General features: G+C 44.7%; 1 protein-coding gene and 1 long non-coding RNA gene across 4 annotated transcripts in view; one reads left to right on the forward strand and one right to left on the reverse strand.

Annotated features, from left to right (window-relative positions):
- LOC142498884 (uncharacterized) overlaps positions 1-22,085 on the reverse strand; it is a 92,179-nt gene that overhangs the window by 4,653 nt on the left and 65,441 nt on the right. The gene's annotated exons all lie outside the window — the stretch shown is intronic.
- LOC142498869 (uncharacterized) overlaps positions 14,351-22,085 on the forward strand; it is a 31,391-nt gene continuing 23,656 nt past the window's right edge. The window contains exon 1 of the mRNA XM_075607486.1: positions 14,351-14,428. Coding sequence (XP_075463601.1) covers positions 14,366-14,428 — 63 coding nt within the window. The 5' untranslated portion in view covers positions 14,351-14,365. The remainder of the gene's footprint in view (positions 14,429-22,085) is intronic.

Here is a 22,085-nt window from a genome sequence, read left to right on the forward strand (position 1 = left end):
CTCAACTTTTAGAAAGCTGCATTAGGTGTGTGCTATCTGGGATATATGGAGAGTATAAAAAACCATGTACTAGAGCAGGGGGGTGCGAGATTTTCGGGGGGGGGGGGCTTAGCGGTTACAGAGGCCCTGCGCTTCCCCAAAGCCATTTTAAATAAATGCCGGGGGACCGCGTGAGGCCTCTGTAACTTCACTTACCTTGCCTTTCAGTGATGCGTCGCCATGGCAACCTGGCATCAAATGAGGCCGCACGTGACGTCACATGACCCCGTGGTGTCGCCAGAGCTGAACGGAGATGGGGGGGCGAGCAGGAGGGGAAAGCAGGCAGGGGGGCGCAGAGAGAAAATTTGCTCTTCCCTGTACTAGAGTGTACACAGAACAAAGAAATCCCTTGATGCTGCACTCCACCAAAAAATGGCGAAATATAAGTAATAAAACTTATATTTTATTAGGTATAGTTAAAATAAATACAGCAATTAAAGACATAGATTAGTGCTCCGGAACTAAAGTGAAATTAAAAGGATGTTCTTCCCCAGGTAGTACTGAAAAAATGAATGCGTTGGTTGCAATAAATGTTAAAGGAGTAATTAAGGTCAGCAGGCTTGGCTCAAGCAGAGCCCAATTGTTTGGCCTATTTCCAATGTTGGGCTCACGGTCTCTTCGGGTTAGTGAAACAAAGTATAGATATACTGATCTGTATTATGATGTGAATACATACGTATCATTTTCTTTTTGATAGCGACAGTGTGGATATTTGTTTTTAGAGCGATGGTTTTGGTAGCTCTTTTTTTGGTTGTTCTCAGTATGGGATTCATAGAGCAGATGGACACTCTCCCAGAGAAGGGGATAGATAGGATAATAAGTGTCCGTTTGGTGCATGGTTTATAGCATGTAAGTATGTCTGTCTTTATTTATATAGCACCATTAATGTACATAGCGCTTCACAGCAGTAATACACGTGACAATCATATAAATAACAAATAATACAAATAACAGGTCATGGGAATAAGTAGTGGGTTAGTGGGGTTACCACACGGAAGAAATGATCACAGCTCTCCACTGGAACGGACGCGAGGCACTGGATACCAGCAGACCACATCCAAGGCAGCAGCTTCCGTGAGACCTTCAGTCAGGGTAACCAAATGTTGGGGACCGGTGAAGAGTCCCGTGTAAAAGTCCCGTTATGAGGCTCAGAAGCCTCCGTCAGTCCTACAGCAATGCAGCTCCAACAGCACGCCGCTCAGACCCGTGGTGCGCCTTCTGATGACGTCACGACACTCCTCACATGGACCGGGGGAGAGAGCGCATCGGCGAACAACACACAGGGCAGGCAGGGTAGCAATAGTAAACACCCGTACCGACAGGCAGTGAGGCAGGCGACCGGGAGGCACAAGCCAAGAATATACTTGACAAACAGTATGGTCAGATAGATGAACAATCCAACAATCCAACTAGTTTCGTAACACACGGTTACTTCATCAGGAAAATACTCCCAAGTGAATTGAAGCTTTTTTGTTTGGATGTTTTCCTGATGTTAAGGAAACAGGCGCAATAAAAGCCTTATTTAATTTCACTATAACCAGTCTCCCTTGCATACCTCTGTGAGCGTCCGCCTACAGTGGGTCTTAAAGGTGGATAGAGAGGGTGCTATTCGGGTATTGAGGGGAAGGGAATTACAGAGGTGTGGGGCAGTCAGTGAGAAAGGTTTAAGGCAGGAGAGGGCTTCAGATAAAAAGGGGGTAGAAAGAAGACATCCTTGAGCAGAACGCAATTTTTTTTAATGCTTTTTGCCTACAAACTGAGCAACATAAAAAAAAAATCTCATGCAGCAGAGACCAGAGTTAAAGCGATACACACCCAGGCAGGAAACTTACACTGCACTGAAACTTACAAAACCACAGATGGACTCTTTTCCCCAATCCCAAGAGGAGAGAGAGAGAGACTGTTGAAGCAGGTAAACCTTATTTGCCTATCACAATAAAGTGTAATATGGTCATTGAAATAGGGGGTTTGCCTTCCAGCCATAGTCGGGGTTCAAGAAGTGAGCTAGCCATTAAAAGGGATAGGCGTTTGTTGTTTTCAAATGTTTAGCTGAAGCAGTGAATGCAGATGGTGACCCACGAGCGGTACTGATTCTGCAAGCAAAGGCTGCCACACCACATAGGACTACCAGTTGTGAATGGAGTATATGCAGAAAAATGTGAAAATTGATGCAAGACTGTGCTGAAGCAGGGGAATTTTCAGTAAAAATGTGCTGAGGGTAAAATTGCCTACTAGAAAAAAGGAATTGCTGAGCTGTGTAAAATGTATCCCAAAGTGTGAAGAGTGAATGTCATAATACCCAACGTTGAGACTGAACTCAAGCAGAAAATCACATTTGGCTGAAGCAGAGAGATTGCACCTAGCAAGTAAATGGTGTAAAGCAAACAGAAGTTTTTACCTAGCAACTGCACACACAGCATACCTAATGAGAGATTACACCTATCAAGTAAATGGTGTAAAGCAAATAGACATTTTTACCTAGCAACTGCACATCTTGTATACCTGATGAGAGAAAATGCGTGTACAGTACTGCTGATATTGTAAAACTGACCCAAGAAAGAAAAAGTCTACAGAGATGCCTGTGAGAGCTACGACCTCTACAAGCAAAATATGCCCACCTGTAGGACTACCACAATTGGGTGTTCTAGCAAATACAGTGGCAACAGCTGCAATAGCGCCTCCTGAGGTCAGGAAGAAAATTACACCTGATAGCCTAAAAATGGAGGACAAGATCTAGCGTTCCTGTAATGAACCCTACCCCACGGAAGAGTGGCCCTTCCAGTCCAATAAAGAGGAAGACATCTCTTACGGGGAACCCGAACCGAGTCACACCCACAAAACACCCCAAGAATGGTGGGGGTGCCTGAACTCGGCACGAACCGAAAAGACCGCTCCCTTTGATGACGAATATGATCAGCAGGAGAAAGAGCGGGAGCAGTGGATCACCGAATATTTCCGGCAGCTATTACAGTTGCAAGAAAAGCCGGGTGGATCCAGTGACGCTGCTAAAATTTCAAATGAAGATGGAGACCCCAGTATCCCTGAGGGGACGGTGTCATCCAAAACAAAAAGGCGAAAAATGAAAAGCGGTTCTTCACATATCGTGGAAGGAACAGACACGTCCGCAGATCCTGTGGAGGAAAAGGGGGACCGAGATGCCCTGCAGCCTAGAGAAAATGGAGAGTTCGTCCCGCGGATAACCGAATATCCAGGGGGCCCAAGGCAGAAGTCGTGTACCCCAAAGAAGTGTCTGTCCGGTGCCAACAGTGAGGAACCCTCAACCAACCATCCCAGGGAAGCGGAGCCGGAACCAGTGAGTGTCGATCCCTTGACCAGCCCTGAGGATGCCCTGAAAAATGCCAGGCGTGACTGTGATCGGCTCCGGGAAAATAACGTGAAGCTACAGAAAGATGTGCTCACAATGTACTCTTTGACCAGGAAAGAATTGGACGATCTCAAGACTGAGCTAGATACTGCAAACACTACTATTTCCGCCATGGATGAAAAGCAGAGCCAATCTGATAAAATGATGGCTAAGCTGAAGCGGAAATATGAGGAGGCACTGAAGCAGATGACAGTCTTCCAGCAAGAGGTTCACACTCTTCGCGTAGGTAGTTTATGTTCTTTTAGTTTGTTTAACAATTTGTCGATATTTTTTTGCAATAAGTTCTCAATCCCCAATATTTGGTGATTGATTCCACTTGGTTAAGTCAGATTTGAAACTTTCGAGTTCTACGTTGACCACTTTTAGTTGTTTCAATTCTGTATGAGTAATTCCATAAGGTCCTGTGAACATTTGGAAATGATCATGTCATAGGACCTTATGAAACTATCCTCTTCAATATGATAGGATGGTGATAAGTTGACTCTAAGACCTCGTGGGATCAGATTCGATTTAGCATACTTCTGCAGACCTGCCACCAGAGTGTGGATTGCCGTTTGTATAGTTTGTCCAGACTCTGAAAAACGTGTTTGATGTTGTTCGGAGTCATGGGCTCTTATATATTGGCATCTAGGGTGAAGACTGTCTCGGAGTCTTGTTCCCAGTCTTTGAAGTCAATTGTTTTCAACAGAAAACCATCCATGTGTTGGCAGTGCTGAGAGATCAAGTAAGGAGTATATGTAGAAAATATTACGAGAGTGAGTTGAGGTGGAATACAGGTGAATGGACTTGAGGGTAATGTGAGACAGAGAGAAACCTCGCTCAACTCTCAGCACACACCTTCTCTTACAGCTTTCTATCTGGGATATATTGAGAGTATTAAAAAAAATGTACTAGGGTGCACATAGAACAAAGAAATGTGTGTATATCTGTGTCAGTCTGTTCTGTGTGTATGCGCATGTATAAAAGTCAGTCTGCTCTGTATGTGTGTGCGTTCATGCATAAGTGTATGTACCTATGGGTGCATGTATGTATACGAACATGAATTCATATCTGACTATGTGTATGCATGAGTGCAAACGCTACTGGAACATTTTTGTCCATTATGGCCCCATAAGCCCCTAAATATTTCCCGCTATGGGCCCTTCAAGCAGCAATCAGCTGGTGCTGTTTTAATGATTTGTAAATAGCTCCAGGCATTATTTTATTTAAAATCCATATCCAATACAATTTTCCCTTGTACAATAGTTATAGCTTTAATATAGTATATAGAACAAGGAAATCCCTTAATGGTGCACCCCACCAAAAAATGGTGAAATAGATATGAATTCATGTTTGTATACATACATGCACTCATAGGTACTGTACATACACTCATGCATGTGTGAACACAAACAATAGAGCAGTGTGATTTATATACACATATACACTGATACACACAGAGCAGACTGATTTATATACACATACACATATACACTGATACACACAGAGCAGACTGATTTATATACACATACACATATACACTGATACACACAGAGCAGACTGATTTATATACACATACACATATACACTGATACACACAGAGCAGACTGATTTATATACACATACACATATACACTGATACACACAGAGCAGACTGATTTATATACACATATACATATACACTGATACACACAGAGCAGACTGGCACAGATATACGCACACAACAGAAAAGAAAGCACAAGGCGCACCAATGTTTTTTTTTTTTTTTAACCATCGGTGCGCCTGTGCTTTCTTTTCTCTGTATCTATTACCATGTGTGAACACAAACAATAGAGCAGTGTGATTTATATACACATATACACTGATACACACAGAGCAGACTGATTTATATACACATACACATATACACTGATACACACAGAGCAGACTGATTTATATACACATACACATATACACTGATACACACAGAGCAGACTGATTTATATACACATATACATATACACTGATACACACAGAGCAGACTGGCACAGATATACGCACACAACAGAAAAGAAAGCACAAGGCGCACCAATGTTTTTTTTTTTTTTTAACCATCGGTGCGCCTGTGCTTTCTTTTCTCTGTATCTATTACCATCGGAGCGCCTGTGCTTTCTTTTCTCTGTTACCTCCACGCATGAGTTTTATTTATTTATAAAAATGTTTTATCAGGAAGTAATGCATTGAGAGATACCTCTCGTTTTCAAGTATGTCCTGGGCACAGAGTTATAAAAAATACATGGTTACAATAAAAGAACAGGGTTATACCGTCACTTCATAGACATTTCATGGACAGATAAAGTAGGAAAATTGGGTACAGGGGATAAAGGGCTTGTGAGTTTCAGATTGAAATAGAGCAGCTGTAACATCAACTAACATCAGCGAACGGCAGCAAACGGCTCACGCCCTTTGGCTGCACCAAAGGCTGTGCACCTTTGGGGCAACGCAGATGTACGATGGAGTGTACAAAAAGATCTTTCCTTGTGTCCCCATGGCTCATTAACATTCCAGTGGGTGGGGTTGCCGATTCAACAAAGATCAAGCAGATATTAACCCTTGCACGCTGGTCCTGTGCAGAGGGGAGCAGTTCTTGGGGGGCCCCCATCAGGCTGTGCGCCTTTGGGGCAATGCAGATGTACGCTGGAGTGAACAAAAAGATCTTTCCTTTGTGTCCCCATGGCTCATTAACACGAGTGCTGCAAGAGGGTGAGAGCTGACCATTGTCAAGGTTCTTTCTGGAAGCAAGAGCGCGGATCAAAGACTTCACATTTGATACACACACAGCAGACTGAGTCAGATACAGTACACAGACTGACACACAGAGCAGACTTAGGCGTGTAATATAGTACGCGCATGCGCTACCATGCGCGCGCGTCAATTATAATTGACTGTGTTTAACCTGACGTTTTATACTTCAGCCACACGTACGCACGGCAGTGAGCGTTGAGCCGGCAGTGAGCGTTGAGCCGGCAGATCGGAGGAAAGACATGAAAACTGTCTTTTCACGCTGCTGCTGCCGTTGCACGTCACACTCTATTAACCAATCACAGTGAGGTTGCAATTGCACTACAGTCTCCTGGCTGCACAATGTAGACAAACAATAGCATAATCGGCAAAGACAAAAAACCTCCATAGCTGTAAATGGAATTTTGATTTGATAAATCTGGTGCTGCAGTATACAGTATTTTGTTCCACATCTTGCCCCTGTTTTGCAGCCGTGAGACTTTGATCCGGTACATAACCCCTCAACTCTGCCAGCATAGCAAACCGTTTGTGTTGTCACTTGTAGTTCTCATTTGTATATGTTTTAATATTTGACATACACATACTTCTATTGAGAGGTTTGAGCAGAAGCTCTTTGAGGTAAGTTCACCCACAGTTTCCTTTCTTTGATCCAATTTTTGTATAATATACCCCTGTTTTGTCTCCTTTTCTATGTGAACCGCAGAGTACATGGTTGATGCACTATATAGGCAGTCCTCGGTTATCCGACACAATGAGTTACTCAAAATGGCGTTGGATAGCGAAACGTTGTAAAGCGAAACACGTTTTCCCATAGGAACACTGTTTAAATGAAAGGTTCCGTTCCTGAAGGCATTTTTAATGTTAAATACACAAAATATTTTACGCAGACAATAAGATATGCAGAACAAACACTACAAAACATACAATAAACATAAATGTCCTTGGCGCACTATCTGGTGAATAACCTGACAGTTAGGGAAGTCCAATTGGTCCTTGATGATAGGGATATTAAATCCGGAATCCAATCTCTTCTGGAGGTCCTTAGAGGTAGTTGAATCAAATCTGTATTGATATAAAAGACAGAACAACCATTGCGCAGTACTTCTGGTCAAACTTCAACTCCCCCACCGTTGCCAGCTACTTACATAAAAATGATTATAAAAGGGCCTCAAAAGGTATCTTTCACTTCTTCCCCGTCACCTTAATTCTGCTATGTTGCCAGGTGGGATGACTCCTCTGTTAAGAGGGAGGCCTCTCTCCAGCGTGATACCGGAAAATAAGGGAATAGGGCCAATGGTATGATACCGTCACAATTTTAATACAATAAAAACAAGAGATCCGACTGCATCAGAGAGATCATAGAGGCAGAAGCAACCAAGCAAGATCACGACAGGGATTACGACTTCCCCCCGAGGAGAAACAGCGAGACAGACAATCCAACAGGGAGAAAAGATACCCCACGAACTGCGAGACGCAAAAGAATAGAGGATTCAGAGGAAAAAGAGGAGGAAGGAGGAAAGAGAAAAAAGTCAGACCAAGCGAGCCACAGGTAGAGCAACCCAGCATCCTGCCACGCAAGCGGACGGCACATTGTACCACGTATATAGGGACTATAAGCATGTGAGTGCACTGATTTATAGTCTTGTTTTTATTGTATTAAAATTGTGACGGTATCATACCATTGGCCCTATTCCCTTATTTTCCGGTATCACGCTGGAGAGAGGCCTCCCTCTTAACAGAGGAGTCATCCCACCTGGCAACATAGCAGAATTAAGGTGACGGGGAAGAAGTGAAAGATACCTTTTGAGGCCCTTTTATAATCATTTTTATGTAAGTAGCTGGCAACGGTGGGGGAGTTGAAGTTTGACCAGAAGTACTGCGCAATGGTTGTTCTGTCTTTTATATCAATACAGATTTGATTCAACTACCTCTAAGGACCTCCAGAAAAGATTGGATTCCGGATTTAATATCCCTATCATCAAGGACCAATTGGACTTCCCTAACTGTCAGGTTATTCACCAGATAGTGCGCCAAGGACATTTATGTTTATTATATGTTTTGTAGTGTTTGTTCAGTATTGATTGTGCATTCCTTGTGGATAGGTGTGCCATTCTCGTCCATAGGCAGCCACTTCCTCAGTTTAATAATTAGATTGCAGGATTCAGTTCATATTCATTATAAATTCATTTATAGAGGAATTAATAATTAGAGACTTATATATCACAAGTAGGTAGTTAAGTTAGGTTAATAGGTTGAGCGCTTTAGTATATGTTTTAGTTTAGCTTAATATCACCATCAATAAGATATGCAGCACACACATAAATTATATAGTGCATATACTGTATTATATATATAATATAACATAATATATATATTATATAAAAATATATTTTATAGTATAATATAGTATAATATATATATATATATATATATATATATATATATATATATATATATATTATATACACATAAACAACTTTGCAAAGCGTCATAAGAGCGTTGGATAAGCCGTTTTGGCGTTGTAAAAATGAACATAGGTATGCATTGCATAGCGTTGGATAAGCCATTCGTTGTAAAGCGAAACGTTGTAAAACGAGGACTGCCTGTATACAAATAAAATGGTGTTTATAATTTCATTTCCATCATACTTTACACATATTTTTCTTTGTAATGGCCACGCCTACCCATTCACGTCATAGCCACGCCCAGCGGTCGCTCACAGCCCAGACCATACACACAAAAAGTGTGATTCACGTGCACGAGCATTAGCACACGCGCGCGAGTGCACCAAGTATAAAACATGCTTTAGGCTAGGTCCCCGCTGCAGCCGGCGGTGCGCGCACCTCTCATCAGCCCCTTACCTCCTCCCTAGCTGTCCCCGGTGACGCTTCACCTCCTGGCTCACTGCACACTGTGACGTGTCAGCCAGCAGGGGCTACAACAGGATTGTAATCCCGTGCGGCAACGCGTCACATGGTGCGCCAGGGAGCCAATCAGCGGGACCCTAGCCTCTGCCTCCGCCTCCTTTCCACTTTCTTTTAATTAAGTGCTGAAGTGTCCACAGTACATCAAGGAAGTGCAGCTGCACTCACACAGACGTATGGAATATTCAGCCAGTCTCCTCAGTCTATGAAGATTTAAGGAGTCTCTATCATTGTGTAATCTTCGGCCAGTATAAGATGCCAACTGATGCCAGAGCCCACCAGGGATTTCCCCAGGTACCCACTGGGTCAGTCTAAGCCTGAATACATTGCTTTTAGTGGCCTTTTTTAAATGGTATTAAATCCTTTTTTGTGCAACAGACACTATTAAATTGTTACTAAGCTACTTTACCAGCAAAAATAGGTTTATATACGTCTCATTTTCTAGTGTTTCTGGAAAGGCAAAGGCAGATAAATAGATTAACCCAAAATCATATGGATTGTAAGTGGCCAAGGCTGGATTTGTGTGTTAACAATCCACCTAAATCCTACACCATATATTTGCCTCGCATTACAGCACAAATTTGTAGACATAGTTATAGGTCAACAAACTGTTGTGGACCCCCTAAGTGTATATGTTTAAAAAATATTAACCTTTCCCTTATTTATCTGTAGAAAAGTGGTAGAGTTTAAATGTCTCTCCCACAAATAAAAACCTTCACCTTCATTAACTTTTCACTTTCCAATTCTCAAAGACTATCCATCAGTCTCAGAGCTGTGGGCACAGAGTGTGTAGCTGACAGTGACGACATAAAGGAATCTAACATATATTGTGTCATCGGTCCCTTTTGTCTCTGTGTCACCCAACACTGTGAGGAGTTGACAGACTCAGTGGTTCACTTATGACATGGGTGACCCAGAGGCTAAATGGATAAGGATGGAATTAATGGTTCATGGGTCCCTTTAGCCTGTCGCTCATTAATAGGAGAGCCAGACTCTATGTCGATTATTCATTAAACTGGGATAGTGCCAATCAGGACCATCACAGTTGATTAAATAACTCCCATTGGTCACAGGTCTCTTTTATAATATACCACATTTCCTCAAATCTAAGACGCACCTTTTTTTCGATTTTCACATGTCTGAAATCGGGGTGCGTCTTAGAATCGATGTATTGAAAAAACTACAGTACTAACCCCCTCTTTTCACTTAACATGTTTCAGGATGTCAGCGGAGGACGAAGCGGGCGGCGGCAGCAGGAGAGGTCCCATGTCTGCAGATGGTTTTAGATGGACAGCGGGCGGGTGTGTGGTGGCGGCGGCAGGACAGGTCCCAAGTCTGCAGGTGAATGAAGATAAGAAGACAGCGGGCGTGCGGTGGCGGATAATAGATCATAATAGCAGGAGCAGAGCGGCATAGGGGAACGGGTTGGGAGGTGCACACTGTAACACCGGAAGTTGACCGGTGTCTGACTTCCGGTTACAGTGTGCACCTCCCAAGCCGTTCCCCTACGCCGCTCTGCTCCTGCTCAGCTCTCCTGCTATTATGATCTCCTGCCGCCGCACCCACCGCAGGCCCGCTGTCTTCTTATCTTCATTCACCTGCAGACTTGGGACCTGTCCTGCCGCCGCCGCCACACTCCCGCCCGCTGTCCATCTAAAACCATCTGCAGACGTGGGACCTCTCCTGCCGCCGCCGCCCGCTTCATTCTCCGCTGACGTGGGACCTCTCCTGAAACATGGTAAGTGAAAAAGTAATTTTCCTCGATTATAAGGGCCAAATCGATGGTGCGTCTTACAATCGAAGGCGTCTTACAATCGAGGAAATACGGTACCACATTTTTGGATGGCAAAACTCTGTCCCCTAATGTGCTCCTCACCTTCACAACTCTTCCCTATTGGATGGTTTTATTTGATTTGAGATTGTATGTACAGTATGTTTATAGTTCGCGCGAGTGCTTAACAATGTTGAGAGAGAGAGAGAGAGATATTATGCATGTGCTGAGTGGATATATATGATGTGGGTGTATATGTCCCTGTGTTAATTAAGAGCCAGTGGGTCATAGGTTCCATGACTGAGAAAAGGGAGTGACATATTTAATAGATCATCAAACCCTTCCAACCCTGTGAGAGTCTGCATTTGGAGGAACACATTTAGTGGGTAATAGGTCATTTTTGTCTCTGTCACCCAGCAGTGGGGGAAGGGACAGTTTCAATGGTTCATGTGTTCTTTTCCACTACGTGTCACCCAGTAGCGGAAAGGATGGTTTCAATGAGTCATGGATTCTTCAATAATGAAAGAGATAGACTCAATGGGTCATTGTATCATTCACCCAAGAGAAAGGCATCCAGTTTGTCATAGGTACCTTGAGTTATCCAGCAGAGAGGATGAAAAATTAGGCAGCGCACTGCCAACAAACCATGGAAGCGCCAGCTATCCATGGATGCATATTACCTACGGAGGGTCTTCTTGGTTTTTGGAAGCGCCAGCTATCCATACATGCATATTACCTACGGAGGGCCTTCTTGGTTTTTGGAAGCGCCAGCTATCCATACATTCATATTACCTACGGAGGGCCTTCTTGGTTTTTGGAAGCGCCAGCTATCCATACATGCATATTACCTACGGAGGGTCTTCTTGGTTTTTGGAAGCGCCAGCTATCCATACATGCATATTACTTATGGAGGGCCTTCTTGGTTTTTGGAAGCGCCAGCTATCCATACACATATCCAGCAGAGAGAATGATATATTCAATAGTCTTTTCAGTTTCTGTGTCACTTAGTAGTCATATGGACAATTTTGATGTGTCAAGTGAATGTCAGTAAATGCATCAGTTACTATGCATCACCCCGCCACTTGTTACAATATTGAATGGAGACTTATGACCGTTGAATATGTCTCTCTGATCAAACAGACTGAAGGCTCCTGTGATCGTTGAATCTGTATGGGACATGGAGACTAAAGAGACCTCTGACCTGTTATCAAATTGCCTTGAAACCAAGGTAGAACCGTACCTCATTTAAAAACAAATGTACATTTATTAAACATTGATAGTGTTTGTCACTCAAGTGATTTCTTCACTTCTTATCCACCCTGTCCTTGTCACAGAATCAATAACCATATGGGGAGGGAGGAGGGCTAAGCCTGGGAAAGCTCATATTGAACACACAGTGGTACCAGCCAAAAGGGAGCAGCCAGAGGAAATGAAACCCCTCCCAAGTCTCAGCTCACTATGTTTACAAAGTAACTTTAAAACATGATTTCTACATACTTATAGGTAACAGATTTGGGTTAAAAGGCATCAGTCACCTAGATTTGTAACCCTTAAAGAGGTCACTGCCATCAATTGGTCCTTGGAAGGACTGACCTGTTCACGCATCATTAACTGAGCAGTAACCCAATGCCAATAACATTGAACAGGGTGGGAGCAGAATGTGGGTGGAGCATAGAACGAGGAAGAACCAGAGACAAAGGGCAGGATGTCTTCCAAGCCTCATTCTCAATCTCTACCCTTATTGGCTGATCTCTGGTTCAGTTGTTGCAGGATGCTGGGAGTTGTAGTTCTGCTCTAACAAAAATGTTACGCTACTACATACAGGAGGACTACAAGTCCCAGAATTCCATGAGCTCAGCAGATTGTCATTGGGCAGTGGTACTATCCATACATATAACTGCATGCACAGAGGGGTGTGACTTACAGGTAGGAGCTGGTGTAATGCTATTATTATAATATTTTAGGTAGAAAACTTTTGCAAATGATGTATATTGCTGATAGTAAAACGTGCAATAGGGACACATATTTGAAGTAAACATATTATGCGAATCCAGAGATCAGAGGGGGGAGACATGCAGAGATCAGAGGGGGGGGGGGGGGGGAGACATGCAGAGATCAGAGGGGGGAGACATGCAGAGATCAGAGGGGGGAGACATGCAGAGATCAGAGGGGGGAGACATGCAGAGATCAGAGGGGGGAGACATGCAGAGATCAGAGGGGGGAGACATGCAGAGATCAGAGGGGAGAGACATGCAGAGATCAGAGGGGAGAGACATGCAGAGATCAGAGGGGGGAGACATGCAGAGATCACAGGGGGGGGACATGCAGAGATCAGAGGGGAGAGACATGCAGAGATCAGAGGGGATAGAAATGCAGAGATCAGAGGGGGAGAGACGCAGAAATCAGAGGGGGGAGACATGCAGAGATCAGAGGGGGGGGGAGACATGCAGAGGGGGGGGGGAGACATGCAGAGATCAGAGGGGGGAGACATGCAGAGCTCAGATGGGGGAGACATGCAGAGATCAGAGGGGGGAGACATGCAGAGCTCAGAGGGGGGAGACATGCAGAGATCAGAGGGGGGAGACATGCAGAGATCAGAGGGGAGAGACATGCAGAGATCAGAGGGGAGAGACATGCAGAGATCAGAGGGGAGAGACATGCAGAGATCAGAGGGGAGAGACATGCAGAGATCACAGGGGGTTACATGCAGAGATCAGAGGGGAGAGACATGCAGAGATCAGAGGGGGGGGGGAGACATGCAGAGATCAGAAGGGAGAGACATGCAGAGATCAGAGGGGGGAGATATGCAGAGATCAGAGGGGGAGACATGCAGAGATCAGAGGGGGGAGAGACGCAGAGATCAGAGGGGGGAAACATGCAGAGATCAGGGGGGGAGACATGCAGAGATCAGAGGGGAGAGACATGCAGAGATCAGAGGGGGGGAGACATGCAGAGATCAGAGGGGAGAGACATGCAGAGATCAGAGGGGGAGACATGCAGAGATCAGAGGGGGAGACATGCAGAGATCAGAGGGGGAGACATGCAGAGATCAGAGGGGGGTGGGGGTGAGATGCAGAGATCAGGGAGGGAGATAGATACAGGGATCAGAGGGGGAGGGGGAAGAGATGCAGAGATCAGAGGGGGAGGGGGACAGATGCAGAGATCAGAGGGGGAGTGGGAGAGATGCGGAGATCAGAGGGATGGGGGGGAGATGCGGAGATCAGAGGGATGGGGGGGAGATGCGGAGATCAGAGGGGTAGGGGGGAGAGATGGGGAGATCAGGGGGGGAGAAGAGAGATGCGGAGATCAGAGGGGTAGAGATTCAGTAATCCGAGGGGGAGATATAGGGTGAACAGAGAGGGAGAAATGCAGAGATAGGGGTGACAGACTGGGACGAGGAGGGGGCAGAGATCAGATGGGGCAAAAATAGATCCCAACCATTTACAGTGGCTTTTTTTTCTATCCCTGAATGGTTTCCTAGTGCTGATGCCAACAACAAACTTAATTTCTATTATAGAATTCATCCATACCACCTTTCCTAAGCGGCAGGTACACATCCACTATTATATTATTATACTACTATAAGTAACTTATATAATTATATTAGAATTATTATATATTGTTATATTGTCACTTAGTCTGTCTACATTTGCCTTAACAATGATTTTAAAAAAACTCAGCGCAAATGACGTCACAACAGTATAAAATCTAACGAAATATCACTATAATTCATAGAAAACGTGGAATACAACCCAACACGGCTCCAAATGAAAGACTTTCCAAGGGGTCTTTAACAATGTTTCCAAGACAAATAAACAGGGAAAATTGCAATTTGTACCAACCTTAAAGAATGCCTTAAAATCTAACACACACACTCTCACAAGTGCAGGTAATTATCTTGCCTTTCCAAGGGTGAGGATAATCCCTTGTACATGGTGGTTCCAATCGATGATGTCCACCAAGATCATCTGAAATAAGCTAGAGAGAGATACACATAGTGAAAAATGGCTATTCTATCTATTCTTTCTAGTTAAACTGAAGAACCGTAAACCTAGTTTATAGCACTCAATCACTGGCTGGTGACTTCTGAAGTAATTAAAATAAATTTAATGTAAAAGATGAATGTAAAATAAAGGGTATTAAAAACAAACAGCGCTCGTATAGTGACTATGATCGTAGGATGGGCACTGTAAGAGTACTCATGATCAAACGTAGGTATATATAGATAACTAAGATTAGTCCTCACATATGATCCAATACAGATTAGAAAGACCTTTGTAGGGGTATGTTGGCGTAATCTACAAAGCCCCTTTACCCTGTGCTTGATATGCTAGTGATACTAATATCTCCTAACTCAGTATAATAATGGTTATAACTGGATTAGTGTTTAGTCAAATACTGGTGTACACAGAGATATTGTAGCTCTGCTGATCTCAATGGATGTGTCAGCGCACTGCCATCACTCAAGCTGTAGTGGGGGCACCTGCTTAGTCGCTACCTTGTCCTAGGGTTGCCTTGACCCTCTTCTCTGTCCCCAGCACTCTATTTTATAAACATGTCAGGACCAACCTGCCCAATTTCCAGGAGTGGCAAACGGAAGCAGAAAATATGTTTTCCACGGAATATCAAGCATCTGAATCCACTGCACAACCTGACATTAGCAATTTTTTCACGAATCTAGACAAAACCTGTAAACTCCAACTAAAGACCTGGTGGGAAGTATTCAGCTTCGAAAATTTCCTGAAGTATGACCTTATGCCTAGGGGGCTAAGAGCTAACCTATCGGTCACAGACACCAATTTTACTAGGTCCTGGGAACTGGTGCTTACTCAGTGCTCAACCATGCTCATGCAATGACTATTAAACTACCAAAAAGAGAAATTAACTACTACAAATAACGACCTAGAAACACAACTCGAAGAGGTGGAAAATTGGAAATCAAATGAGAAATTTGCTGAATTAGAAAAAAGATTAAAAGGCAACATTTATAAATTTTCAGGGGAACTCAAAGAACGAAAACGTAAAAAGTTCCTAAGAGGCTCTAAGGAGGGAAACATGTATAGATATACATTTACCTCCAAGGGGAAACCACAAAGGTCAAGGCCCAACACTCAAGACTCCTCAACAGAGTGGGAGGTGTCAGATAGTCAGGAGGACAGACAAGGACCTCTATATAGTGGCATCTTTGATCACAGAACATCTATGGCCCACCAATCCACCCTGGTTCCTTTTTTAGAGCAACCAAAACCATTAAAAGGATCTCGTGGGAAAAGGAAAACCAGAAGGGGAAAGGTTTGGGCTCTAAGGAGTGGAGACAACACCACCTCCAAGAAGGAGTGAAGAGGATATCAGGGGTACTAACCCTAAATGAATCCTCGATTATAAACCTCTAAGAGGTGGAACTAAACCCTCCTTGCTAGAAAGCTGAAATTGCACATTTTTAATAAATCTAGAGAAAGGAGGTTGGCAACTGCCTAGGGCATCCCAGTACCAGACACCATCGACACAGAATGTCTAGAAATATGATGGCCTTAGTTGCAGAATCAGAAAGACCACCATGTGAGGGACCATTCACTGACTTAAGACCCAAATCAAAAGTTTTACCCTATGAAGACCTATATGAGAATATTGACACCTTTGTAAACTTGGTAACTATGGATTTGGAATCACTGCCTAAAACTAAAATGGTTGACAACATGGACCATGAAGAAAAGTTAGCCCTGAAAGAACTGGAGGAAAATAAAACCATCATTATCAAACCATCAGTCAAAGACGGTAACCTAGTCATCATGAAAGCGGAGAACTATATTAAAAAGAACATCAGGATATTATCTGAGAAAACCTGCTATGAGATATTGGAGACAGATTCCAGACCAAAATATAACAAAGAACGTATTACCATTCTCAATAAGGGACTGTCAGAGAAGCTGATCTCACAGCAGCAATATAACTACATCCTGGTCAGGTCTCCCATTATATCCACATACCACAACCAGGGCGGCCGATCGTTTTGGGCATAGGCAATCTTACCGAGCATGCCGGCTCCTATGTTGATCGAGTACTTAGACCTTATATAAGGGACACAAAAGATGTCCTAAAGAAACTGGAGGGCCTAACAGTGACAAACAATACAATTCTTGCCAGCTTGGATGTTGAGGGCTTATACTCAAGTATAAAGCATGACCCAGGCCTGGAGACCAAAACATATTTCCTCAACACAAGAGGCCAGTGGCATCGGACCCACAACCTATTTGTCACTAACCTGTTACAATTTGTACTCAACAAAAACTACTGGTTCAACAACACCATCTACCACCAGATACAGGGCACAGCAATGGGCACTAAATGTGCCCCTACCTATGCAAACCTGTATCTGGGGTGGTGGGAGGCAGAAGTCGTTTTTTCAGATGAAATGGAACAATACACAGCATGTATCGACATGTGGCTACGTTTCATTGATGACGTGTTCATCATCTGGCGTGGGCCAGTGGAGACCCTAAAGACCTTTATAGATGTTTTGAACACAAATACTCTCAATCTACGCCTTACCTTAGAATATCACGTAGAGTCCATTTGCTTCCTGGACCTCACCATAACAAAGGGTGATAATAGTACCCTAAACACAACCATCTTTCGGAAAACAACGGCCACGAACAGCATTCTGCAAGCTAGTAGCCACCATCCTATGTCTCATAGGGTATTTCCTGAGATTGAGAAGAAATTGCAGTGAACAAAGAATTTGAAAAACAAGCAGTTGAAATGAAGAACAGATTCCTCGAGAGGGGATACAGCAATAAAGTCATAAAGTACAGTTAGGTCCGGAAATAATTGGACACTGATACAAGTTTGTTATTTCGGCTGTGTACCAAAATAAATTCAAGTTACAGTTAAATAATCAACATGGGCTTAAAGTGCAGTCTATCAGCCTTAATTTGAGGGTATTCACATCCAAATTGGAGGACGGGTTTAGGAATTACATCTCTTTAATATGTAGCCCCCTCTTTTTCAAGGGACCAAAAGTAATTGGACAATTGACTCAAAAGCTGTTTCATGGACAGGTGTGGGCTATTCTTTCGTTATTTCATCATCAATTTAGCAGGTAAAAGGTCTGGAGTTGATTCCAGGTGTGGCATTCGCATTTGGAAGCTGTTGCAATGGCCGAGTCAATCACCTGATCTCAACCCGATCGAGCATGCATTTCACTTGCTGAAGACAAAACTTAAGGCAGAAAGACCCACGAACAAACAACAACTTTAGACATCTGCAGTAAAGGCCTGGCAAAGCATCACAAAGGAGGAAACCCAGTGTTTGGTGATGTCCATGCGTTCCAGACTTCAAGCAGTCATTGCCTGCAAAGGATTCTCGACAAAGTATTAAAAATGAACATTTTATTTATGATTGTGTCCAATTACATTTGAGCCTCTGAAATAAGGGGACTGTGTATGAAAATAGTTGCAATTCCTAAACGTTTCAAACATTATTTTTGTTCAACCCCTTGAATTAAAGCTGAAAGTCTGCACTTCTATTGCATCTCGGTTGTTTCATTTCAAATCCATTGTGGTGGTGTACAGAGCCAAAATTATGAAAATTGTGTCAGTGTCCAATTATTTCCGGATCTAACTGTATGTATACAAAAGGGCTAAATATCAACAACGCTCAGATCTCTTAAAGAACACAACCAAAAAACAAGAACAAAAAGTGCTTAGATTTGTGGGTACCTTCAACAAACAATGGAAACAAACAAGAGATTCTACAGAGGCATTGGCACATTTTGAAGGCAGACTGCGATATCAATGTGGTACTACACACATATCCATCAATGGTGAACAGATGGCCAAGAAACCTAAGGGTGTGAGGATTTGACATCCTGGCGGTCGCAGACCGTCTCCTCACCTCAACAAGCCTTCCGTGATGGACACTCAGGATCTGCGCTCTCGTGGTCCCACTACGTGCGTGTGCGCGGATCTTGCGTGGTCTAAGCCCCCAGCTGCGGATCCTGTCTCTGCCCCCCACTCTGACGCACTACGGGTGTGTTCTCCAGCCTCCCCGCTGACGCGCGTTTTAAGCCCCGCCTCCGCTTCAGTGATGGACAGAAACGCGAGAGTGACACGCATCCCGGGTTCTGCCCCGTCCTCCGTGATGCGTGCGGGTAGATGTGCAATCAGCTCCACCCCCATTCTCTCTAGGGAGACCCAGGCCCGGCGTGGGAGTGACGCACGACAGGCTCCGCCCTCTGACCTCCGTGACATGCGCGGGTCACCATGCGATCGGTTCCGCCCCCATCTCCAATCAAGGTGTATCCTATGGCACGCCTACGTGCTCCAGCAGCCTATTGAGACACACTTCCTGGTTACGCCCTGGCTAGTTATTGGAGGCTCCTCCTATATATACCTTCCTGTTACATTCAGTCATTGCTGAGCATAACCTAGTGTGACGCCGTGCCTTGCTGCATTCCAGTTCCTGAGACCTTGCCTTGCCTTACCTTGCTGATTAACCTCTTGTTGCCTGACCCTGCTTCTCTTGGATTCCGCACCTCTCCTCTCCTGATCCGGCTCCGTACGACCATTCTCCAGACTCCAGTCCTGACCTTGGCTAAGTACTCCAACGATCTGATTTTCTCCTATCCTGAACCTGGCTACGTACCCCGACAATCCCCTACTCTCCAATCCCGAACTTGGCTACGCACTCTGATGATCCGCAACTCTCCACTCCTGAACCTGGCAAGTACCTTGCTTATTCTCCTATCTGTAATCCTGACCTGGCCTGAACGACTACTCTACATCCTAGGCGCGCCCGCGTGGCTGTGGGTCAGCGTTAATCAATTCCCTACCTCAGCACCGCGGTCGCGCTTCGTTTGTGGTGAGCTACGCGTTACAAAGGGACGTCCTGGTGCATAGTCATTTCTCTGGTGGACACGCAGTACCTACATGGCTTTCCGAAAGATTGGTAGGATCATTTCGATGCTAGATGTGCAAGGCCTGTCAACATATAACACAATGACTCTAGAAATTTCACAATCCGAAAATTCATAAACTGTACCACAACTGGAGTGATCTATCTGGGAATCTGTATCTGCGGCAAAACATACGTTGGCAAAACTCAACGTCAATTCAAACAACGTGTATTGGAACACATTGGGTCAGTACGGAACAATTCGGACACTCCGGTGGCAAAACACATTAACACCTGTCACCCGGGCCGCCAACAGAAATCATGGGGCTCAGGAAAAATGAAAGGAGCAGCCCCCTCCCCTCCCGAACCCATAGCGCACCCCCCCAAACCCATAGCGCACCTACCACGTAAAAAAAATATTTAGCGCGCAACTTTTACTTAACTGTTTTTTTATTGTGATACAGAAAAAAACATTACAATGCAACCTGTTTATTTTTATATTTTCAACAAAAGACTGATGATTGCCTGCCTGGGTGACTTGAGTGAGTGAGTGGATGGATGGGTGACTGGGTGGGTGGGTGACTCGACAGTGACTGGGTGGGTGGATGACAGTGACTGAGTGGATTGACTGAGTGGGTGACTGAGTAGGTGGGTGGGTTAGTGACTGGGTGTGTGGGGGGGTTAGGGACTGGGTGTGTGGGGGGTTAGTGACTGGGTGTGTGGGGGGGTTAGTGACTGGGTGTGTGGAGGGTTAGTGACTGGGTGTGTGGGGGGTTAGTGACTGGGTGGGTGGGGGGTTAGTGACTGGGTGGGTTAGTGACTGGGTGGGTCGGTGAGTTAGTGACTTTAGGTGGGTTAGTGACTGGGTGGGTGGGTTGGTGACTGGGTGGGTGGGTTAGTGACTTTAGTGACTGGGTGTGACAGTGACTTGACAGTGACTGGGTGGATGACAGTGACTGGGTGGATGACAGTGACTGGGTGGGTTTGGTGGGTGGCTGAGTGATTGAGTGGGTGGGTGACTGAGTGACTGGGTGGGTTAGTGACTTTTAGGGACTTAAGTGACTGGGTGGGTGGAGGTGGGTTAGTGACTGGGTGGGTGACAGTGACTGGGTGAGTGGGAGACAGTGACTGAGTGACAGTGGCTGGGTGGGAGACAGTGACTGGGTGACAGTGACTGGGTGGGTTGAGTGACTGGATGAGGGTGGGTGACAGTGACTGGGTGGGTGACAGTGACTGGGTGGGTGACTTACCTTGACCGGGTGGGTCCTGCTTCCTTGCCGCCAGACGCTTTCCCTCCCTGCCCCCGATATCCCCACTGCCCGAGGTGGGCTCGGGGGAGGTGGGCTCGGGGGAACTTTTAAATTTTTTTTAAATTAACTGTTGCCCGTCCGCTCACGGGGCCCGGCACGCCAGTACCCTTTGTCCCCCCCCTCGCCCCCCTGCTGGCGGCCCTGCCTGTCACAACGGGATCTGAAATCAATGCTTTTTGTAGGGATAGATAATTATTCCACAATTTTTCATTGTGTATATGCACCTCTTGAAATGACATCCACTCTGATATAATTGCTATGATCAGCGTAGATGCAGGAGTGTGCTTCCAATTAAGCTGCTAGACTATACCTATTCTTTACACGCACCTCATGAAGTGACATCCGCGCTGATATAATTGTTACGATCAGCGCAGATGCAGGAGTGTGCTTCCAATTAAGCAAGTATTTTTACCTATTGCTCCTATTGCTACCAGCTTAGCCACACGAAGAATAAACCCGGGCAGCGGATCAACCGATCACCCCGCGGGCGGCAGGCAGATTACTTTAAGACGCCAAAGGTTCAATGGTTAAGGCAAAGAGAAGGGGGGACAAAGGGCATCCTTGTCTCGTCCCATTCTTAATATTAAACCTTTCGCCTAGTCCGTCTGGAAGCCTGACCACAGCGGATGGATTACGGTAGAGAGCTCTGACACCCTCTAGGAATGATCCATTGAAACCAAATTTCCTCAAAGTATGGTCAAGAAACAGCCAATCTATACGGTCAAACGCCTTCTCTGCGTCTAAACTTAACAGGACAGCTTTGGTGTCGGTGAGATGAACATGCTCTACAATAATAATATAATATTAATTATCTTCCGGGTGTTGTCTGAGGCTTGTCTACCCGCGACAAACCCAACCTGGTCAATATTGATTAACCTGGGAAGTATGGGGTTCAACCTATTCGCCAAAATTTTGCTGTACAATTTGAGGTCATTATTTAGGAGGAAAATTAGGCGGTAGCTCCCGCAATTCATTGGGTCTCTGCCTTCCTTATGAATGATCGC

The sequence above is a fragment of the Ascaphus truei genome, chromosome 7 (genome assembly GCF_040206685.1).
Source record: "Ascaphus truei isolate aAscTru1 chromosome 7, aAscTru1.hap1, whole genome shotgun sequence".
Lineage (NCBI taxonomy): Eukaryota > Metazoa > Chordata > Amphibia > Anura > Ascaphidae > Ascaphus > Ascaphus truei.